This window comes from Nycticebus coucang, chromosome 12, assembly GCF_027406575.1.
Source record: "Nycticebus coucang isolate mNycCou1 chromosome 12, mNycCou1.pri, whole genome shotgun sequence".
In the NCBI taxonomy this organism is placed as follows: domain Eukaryota; kingdom Metazoa; phylum Chordata; class Mammalia; order Primates; family Lorisidae; genus Nycticebus; species Nycticebus coucang.
This window is the reverse complement of record NC_069791.1, coordinates 100,230,036-100,238,425: the sequence shown is the minus strand read 5'-3', so window position 1 is coordinate 100,238,425 and position 8,390 is coordinate 100,230,036. Positions and strand designations below refer to the sequence as shown.

Sequence of the window (8,390 nt, the reverse complement as noted above, 5' to 3'; positions counted from 1 at the left end):
AACCCACAAGCCTTGGTGTATTTGGCCAGAGCCGCCCCCATTTCAGAACACTTTTGACACAACAAACATTTTGTTAATCTTTAAGTTAATGGCCTAAGTGAGAAAGGAGAGTGGGAAGAATTCCCTCTTACATTTCCTCAGAACCTTTATCCACTGCTTGCTTCTCACTGTACTTTTTCCCTTTCTCTTGGACTGGGGTTGTTGCAGCTGTGTGGATTTTCTTTTTCTAAATCAAAGACGTTTTGATACAAAAAGATCTCTCAAATGTATTTTTTTGGTAAAAGCACCATGTAATTATTTGGAAATCCTCTCCCCACACAAACATGTACATGCTCTCACTTAATTCATCCTTTGTTATGAACAACTAGGAATTATAGAAGAGACACTTGGGGATCTATTTTCCAATGATCTTTGCCTTCAAATTCTGATGGCCACTCATCTTTATTAAAGAAGTATGAGCATGATAAAAATTGTGTGATATAACAGCAAATGCATAACTATACATATAATTTACCCTTTAACATATTTTAGAGCAATGGGGGGATGATTTCACAATAAGGGGCCACCGGTAGGATTGTCCCGATTCTTCCTCAGTAGTCTCTGCTCTCTGCAGAGACTGCAGTTCTCTTTGATCCAATGCCTGGACCTGCCACCTTTTCACCTTATCACTGTGCACAGTCAGGTCCTGGTCAGCCTCTTCTGGGGATCCTCACTAGCTGACTATGCACCTTCATTCCTCATGGGCCTCTTGCTCTCCCTGTAAGTCACACAGACAGTCTTTGTGATTTACATGCAAGTAAGGGGAAGGAGAAACACAGTACCTTCCCAAATCTAAAGCAAGGAGCACTCCTTTCAGTCCCCATGGTGGAGCCTGTAATGCTGGTGAAGGTTTGAGCTCTGGCGAAAGCTTTTCCCACACTGGCCACACTGGTATGGTTTCTCTCCAGTGTGAATCCTCTGGTGCAGCTTCAAGGTTGACTGCCGCCCAAAGCAGTTTCCACACTCTCCACAAGTGTAGGGTCTCTCTCCTGTGTGGACTCTCTTGTGTCTTTTCAGCTCTGAATTCCATGTGAAGCTTTTCCCACAGTCATCACACTTGTAGGGTTTCTTTGCTGAGCGGGTTGGCTGGTGACCAAGACGTTGCAAATGATTGCTCAGGCTTTTTTTACCTCCTTTGCTTTTTTTCAGCTCTCTCAGAGGGTGGCTTTTTAGTGGGCTGCTGATGTATTCTAGTTCCCTGCAATGTCTCTGGTAGTGAACAAATGGCTTTTGAGCATTTGGGGGGCTGACTTGCCTCCGTGACAACCGAGGTTCACTCATATTTGCTCCTCTTGGTTCAGGATTCTGCAGACCATTCCCTTTGAATCTGCCTGCTGACACAGAACATGGCTTTGCTCCTTTAGCTCCTTCCTGTTGTGGATTTTCCTTGTTGTCACTTTTCATTCTGGGGGCCTCTATAATTAGAAAGAATATGGTTCATTTTCTAGTCTTAGAAGAAAGAACTTCAGCAAAAGAATTATGAAATACTCTGAAAAAATTTCTCAAAAGGTGGCCTTCCACTGGCAACTAGCATTGGACTCATCTGGGGCACTTATTAAACAAGAAGATTCTTTGAACCTCTCAAAAAGCTGCTGAGTCAGAATCTCTGGGGGTTGGACCTATAAATCTGAACAGTTAACAGATTCCTAGGGTGATTCTAATTTATATTAAAGTTAGGAACTACCCTCCCTCCTTCCTATCTTTAGGGAGAGGTTTAGGAAGGGAGAAATAGGGAAAAGCAAAACCATCAGAAATGATCATCAACTAATGAATGAAAGAAAGTAGACAGTTGAAATTTCAACACTGAAAATTTCACTGTATAGTCTAGTGCCTGAGCTATTTCAGCAAATACTCTTCACTTAGTGAACACTGATTGACAGCCACCTTTTCTTCAAAGGATAGTAAATACAGTGACTGTGGTGTTTTCTTTCATTACATATATATGTGTTTTTAAACTAGAATACGGGCTAGACATGTAAACTAGTTATAGAAACTCCCTACCTCCTGACTGCTAGCCTTGAAGATCAGGATAGAAATGAGCTGGAAAGGCTTGTGGGAAGTTGGAGGATACAGAGCAGTACTAGTTGATAAGACTTGCTGTAATGTGGAAAATATGTGTGTGTGCAAACATGTGAGTTATTCAATATGGCAGCCTCTAGCCACATGTGATTGTGTGGCTATTGAGTACTTAAAATGTGGTTGGTGTGACTGAGGAGCTAAATTTTAAACTTTATTTGATTTTCATTAATTTAAATTCAAAATGAAATAAATAGCCCGTGTAATTAGGGTCAACTGCCTTCTGACAAAGTTCTCAAGACAGTTCTAGGGAAAAAAATAATCTTTTAAATAAATAATGCTGGCTAGGCATAATGGCTCATGCCTATAATCCTAGCACTCTAGGAGGCTGAGATGAGTGCATTGTTTCAGCTTGGGAGTTTGAGACTAGCCTGAGAAAGTGAGACCCTGTCTCCCCTAAAAACAGAACTATTAGCTAGGTGTGGTAGTGTGTACCTGTAGTCCTGGCTACAGGAGGCTATTGCAGGAAGATTGTTTGAGCATGGGAGTTTGAGGTTGCTGTGAGCTAGGCTGAGATCATTGCACTTAGCCCAGGTGACAGAGTAAGACTCTGTCTCAAAAACAAAAAACAACCTCCCCCCAAAACAACAACAACAAAAACCTAACAAATAATGCTGGGACAACTGGATTTCCCCATTCAAGAGAATAAAGTTGGACCCACCATGGTCTGAATGTTTATGTCTCCCTTCCCCAAATTCACATATTGACACTCAGTCCTCAGTGCAGTGAGGTATTGGGAAGTGATTAGGTTATGAGAGTGGAGACTTCATGAATGGGATTAATGCCCTTAAAAAAGACACCTGAGGAAGTTTGTTTGCCCCTTCTGCTGGATGAGGACACATGGCAGGCACCATCTAGGAGGAATGGGCTCTCTCTAGACACCAAATCTGCTGGTGCCTTGATCGTGAACTTCCCAGCCTCCCCAAATTGTGAGCAATAAATTTCTGTTGTTTATAATTTACTCAGTCTAAGATAATTTGTTATAGCACAGACCCCTGTCTTACACTATATATAAAAAATTAACTTAAAATGGACCAAAGACCAGTAGAAGAGTTTAACCTATCTCTCATATTTATATAAGGGTCTAGTACCCAGAATACATAAAGCACTCTTACAATAAAAAGACAAATAGCCCAACTTAAAAATGAGCAAAGGATCTGAACAGACGTTTATCTGAACAAAATATACAGTTGGCCAATAAGGACATGAAAAGATACTCAACATCATCAGTCACTAGGGAAATAGAAATCAGAACTTCAAGGAAATACCACTTCATAGCTAATAGGACAGAGATAACAAAAAATCCTGACAATAACAAGTGCTGACAAGGATTTAGAGAAATTGGAATCCTAATACTCTATTGGTGGGAATGTAAAATGGTGCAGCTGCTTTAGAAAACTGTCTTGTAGTTTCTCAAAAAGTTAAAAATAAAATTATCAAATGATCTAGCAATTCCACTCCGAGGTATATATCCCAGCTTTTGTGTCCGCACAGAAACTTGTACAAATATGTTCACAGCAGCATTATTCATAATAGCCAAAAAGTGGACATAACCCAAAAGTCAATCAACTGATGAAAAGATAAACAGCATGTAGTATAACCATATAATGCATATTATTAAGCCATAACATGGATGAAGCACTGATATCTGCTACATATATGAAGCTTTAAAACATATTTGGTGAAAGAAGCCAGAGCAAAAGAGCACATATTATGATTCCATTATATAAAATGCCCAGAATAGGAAAATCCAGAGACACAAAGTAGATTAGGGGTTAGGGATGCGGGGTAGGGAGAAATGGGGAAGACTGCTGGAAAGTATGAAGTTTATCTTCAAAGTGATGAAAATGTTTGGGAGGCTCGACACTCATAGCACAGTTGTTATGGCACCAGCCACATACACTGAGGCTAGTGGGTTTGAACCTGGCCAGGGCCAGCTAAACAATGACAACTGCAACAAAAAATAGCTAGATGTTGTGGTGGGTGCCTGTAGTCCCAGCTACATGGGAGGCTGAGGCAAGAGAATCACTTAAGCCCAAGAGTTTGAGGTTGCTGTGAGCTGTGACGCCATAGCACTCTACCCAGCACAACATATTGAGACTCTGTCTCAAAAAATGTTTGGGAATTAGATACTCATTGCATAACTTTGTGAATTTATTAAAAACCACTGATCTGTCTACTTTCAAAGGTTAAAAATTATGGAATGTGAATTGTATTTCAATAAGTCACACGGCTACTGATTATTGTATTAGACTGTGCAGTTCTGAAGGAAGGTACTGGTGGATCCTAGGGATGAGGAGCAGGGGAATCTTTTCTCTTGGGGATCAAATGAAAAAAGACAGAGATAGCGGCGGCGCCTGTGGCTCAGTCGGTAAGGCGCCAGCCCCATATACCGAGGGTGACGGGTTCAAACCCAGCCCTGGCCAAACTGCAACCAAAAAATAGCCAGGTGTTGTGGCGGGCGCCTGTAGTCCCAGCTACTTGGGAGCTGAGGCAAGAGAATCGCTTAAGCCCAGGAGTTGGAGGTTGCTGTGAGCTGTGTGAGGCCACGACACTCTACCCAGGAACATAAAGTGAGACTCTGTCTCTACAAAAAAAAAAAAAAAAAAAGACAGAGATAGCACACACATATCTAGCTGCCTCTGCTGAGGCAGCTGTATGTCCATGAAAGCTGTAGGTTATGTGGTAGGACCTCAGATAGAGTCATAAGCTTTTCTACTGGATGCCACAGATCTTCTCCATTTCCTGAGTTCCAAGAATCATCAAACTAAAGTGAAGTGGCTTATGTTCCCCAACATTAATATATTGCAATCCTAACTCCCAAGGTCATTATCGTTGAGAGGCAGGACCTCGGGGAAGTGACTAGCCCTCATGGAAATGGTATTAATGTCCTTATGAAAGAGGCCCAAGAGAGCTTGTTGTACCCTTTCTGCCATGTGAGAACAGAGAAAGGTTGGCAGTCTGCAACCAGGAAGAGAGCCCCCACCAGAACCCAACCAAAGTGGCACTTTGATCTTAGGCTTCTCAGCCTTCATAACTCTAAGAAATAAATTTCTGTTGTTTGTAAGTTACCCCGTCTCTTGTATTTTACACACTTGATCTTAGCCAAAAGGCCGAGAAGCGATCAGTCTCTTGTATTTTATTACAGCAGCCTGAATAGACTAAGACGCAAGACAGATTGACTATACCAAATGTCAAGGAAATAAGGCTCTAGCCTTTTTGTAACCTCCTCTCTAACTTGTTGATTTTGTATTCACATCATCAAGACTAGCCAAAGTGTCACTGTCATTTAGTCTTAAGAAATCAATGGACAGTGTAGAACAGGGCCAGCAATTATACTGGTATTGTACCAGAGGCAGAGAAATAGATTCAAGGGTTTAAGACACAGACAATGTCACAGAGGAGGAAGAGAAATATTATGGAGTGGGACATTTTCTTTACTAGTCCCCTTCTAAACATTAGACCATTTTAAGTAATGAAACAGCTAGAGTTTGCATGGAAGTTCATTAATAGTCATATTCAGATTTGTCTTCACTACAAAAAGCTATGACAGGGACAAAAAGTACTAGAACAGTCCTGTCATGCACTGGATTGTCAAATATCCATTAATAGAAAAATGATAAAAAACATTTTTATTCATAGTATCACCATTATTCTAATTGGTAAATTTTTTGGTAAATAGAATTTATTACATACATTTAAAACCACACACATACATGTGGTCTTTGCTTTTGTGGAACCATGAGATGCTTTGATGGAGATAAATGGCTAATGAGTGGGAGAGAAGAGGCACAGAGTGATTACCTGTCCCAGCTAATTTGGGGGCTGGTTCCTGGAGGAGTGGGGATTTCTCCCAATGATGGGGGTTCAGATGATCATGAGATCCTGCCTGGGAAGGCTCCTCCAACAAGCTCTCCCTGAGATCTGTCCTGGGAGTTTGCAGTTGAAAGTCTGGCAGTTCCTGTTCTCCGAGCTGGGATCCAGTTTTCTCCAAAAGCACCTTCTGCCCCTGCATACAAACGGCCACCTAGGAATAAGCCCCATCCATTAGGACTGACTAAGGGCAGCATTTCTTTTCACTGCTTTATAACAACCACTTTGCCTTAGGAATTTCTGATAATGGCCTGGACATCAGCTTTCACAGAGATCACTAAAACCCTCAAAAGAAGCAAAGGAATGGGCATAGAGAACAAGAATGAGACTGTTTCGAATGAGTCAAAACTTCTTGAGTGGCTTAGGCTAAAGCTTGGGCCTTTCTCAAGGTCTGGAAGTCCTAAGAAGAGATTTGGCACAAATATCAGGGTCAGTCCTGACACTGGCCCATCAGATTTGTACCCTACATACCACTGCCCTCCCTACTTCTGCTGGGGACAGACACTATAGGAACAGCAGTATGGTAAGGGGCCATTAAAAACCATTCTTATCTAATAAACATTCTGCCAAAGGCTCTCCTGGTAAGGAGATCCCAGTAGTAGTACAGGTCTAAGAGAATTAATTGTCTCACCCCTGATCCCTAACAGGTTCCATTTTCATTTCTGCTTGCTTTTTGCCTAAGCCCTGACTGGGGTCTGATTTGGGAGATTAGAGGTGGGGTGGAATAGCAACACTAGCTAAATTAAGCTGCAACTTCCTAATCCCAAAACAATAAGCCAGACTCTTCACTGGAACAAGGTACAATAGTTTCCCCCAACAGGATGACCCCTACCTGCTAATAATTCTGACTGTTGGAAAAATTCAAGAGGAATAGGTGGCATAAGATATGACAGCAGAAATTCAAGAACCTTAAAACTACTTCTAGTGGCATGAGGCCCATAAAGGAACGGTTAACAACCTTGATCCTCTACTTCCTTGCTGGATGTCAATAGCTGGGTTTTCTGAAAACCTGTTACAATTCACAGGTTTTCAGATAAGAGGCAACTTTGAAGCCATCCAGTCCATTCTGGACTCTGTTTAAATAAGGAGGGATCCAGAGACTAAACATTATCCAAATTAAAAAGAAACCCTGGAGACCACGAGAGAGGACTCTCCTTACCCACTGCTTTGGTTTCTTGGATGCTCTGTGAAAATCCTCCACCAGACTCACAATCTCCTTGCTGCTCACTGGGCATCGATGCCTGACCCGAGCCTGGATCTCGGGAGGCAGGATTGTCAGGAACTGCTCCATCACCAGAAGCTCCAAAATCTGCTCTTTGGTGTGCAGCTCAGGCTGCAGCCACTGATGGCAGAGTAGTCGGAGCCTGGAGAGTGCCTCTTGGGGACTAGACACCTCTTGATAACAAAACCGTCTGAAACTCTGACGAGAAAGCTCAGGATCCGGGCAGTTTTTTGGTGGAGCAAGTACTCGTTTCTCTTCTAGTTTTGTTATTATATGTCTCTCTTGCTTGCAGGAAGCATGAGTGTGGGAGCTCAAAGTTATCTCCATTTTAGCAGCCATTTTGGGGATCAGGAGACAACTTCTCTCTCCTAGTAAATGGATCAAGCCTTTATGATCATGACTCTGGAGAAGTCTCTCTAAATGCTAGAAAGGCGCTAAAAACTGAAGCTCCTCTGAGGATAGTAGGGCGTACAGGATGCAGCGACAGGGCCTTCTCATTAGGTAGCCTTTACCCTAAACTTTGAAGACAACGTGACAGTGCGAAGAGCTGCTTGTTCCGTGAACTATCTTGCAAAGGGAAAAAGTCATAACGTCCTAAAACGACTCGGGGAAAAACACTTCTTTGATTTCACAAAGTCTCAGACGAAATGGACAATACGATCTAACGAGCTAGCCGAGTGAAATCTCTAGGAAAAGTTCAAGCTGTCTTACAGGTAGCTCACACCAACTCTCCGGCATCCTGGCTGAAACCGACCCGGAGCATATCCCTAGTAGATAGAGATTAGAGCCAAGGAAGGCCACAGCAAAAGCCAGAGGGGGTGTGAGCTAGCGGTGCGCCTCCTGCTCGAGAGCTAGGCTGATGCAGGCGCGCGGACAGCTCGCTCCCGAGGTGCCGCAGGCCCAGCGGCTCCGGCCTCCAGGCGTCCCGGCTCCAGCTCCGGCTCCGGCTCCGGCTCCGGCTCCGACTCCGGCTTTGCCGCTCAGCTGGCCCTGGGCCTGTCGAAACTGCGGCAATCCGGCGCCCGGCTCAACTACACAGAAAGATGTTGAGTTTAGGCTGGCGCCTGCAACACCACTATCCCGAGCAGCCCAGAAACTCACGCTCACCTACAGCCGACTCCCCTCTCTGAAGATCCGGGACTAGGAACCCAGAAGCACAAGCTGGGGGCGGGGCTGAAGC

General features: G+C 43.4%; 1 protein-coding gene across 1 annotated transcript; it reads right to left on the bottom strand.

The window, feature by feature from the left end:
* Positions 1-419: 419 nt before the first annotated feature.
* Positions 420-8,352, bottom strand: ZNF174 (zinc finger protein 174). Its single transcript, XM_053555311.1, has 3 exons — positions 7,148-8,352; positions 5,920-6,142; positions 420-1,454 (listed from the first exon to the last, which is right to left on the bottom strand). The coding sequence occupies exons 1-3, from the start codon at positions 7,547-7,549 to the stop codon at positions 853-855; spliced, it is 1,227 nt and encodes a 408-aa protein (XP_053411286.1). The 5' UTR covers positions 7,550-8,352; the 3' UTR covers positions 420-852.
* Between the last annotated feature and the right edge of the window lie 38 nt (positions 8,353-8,390).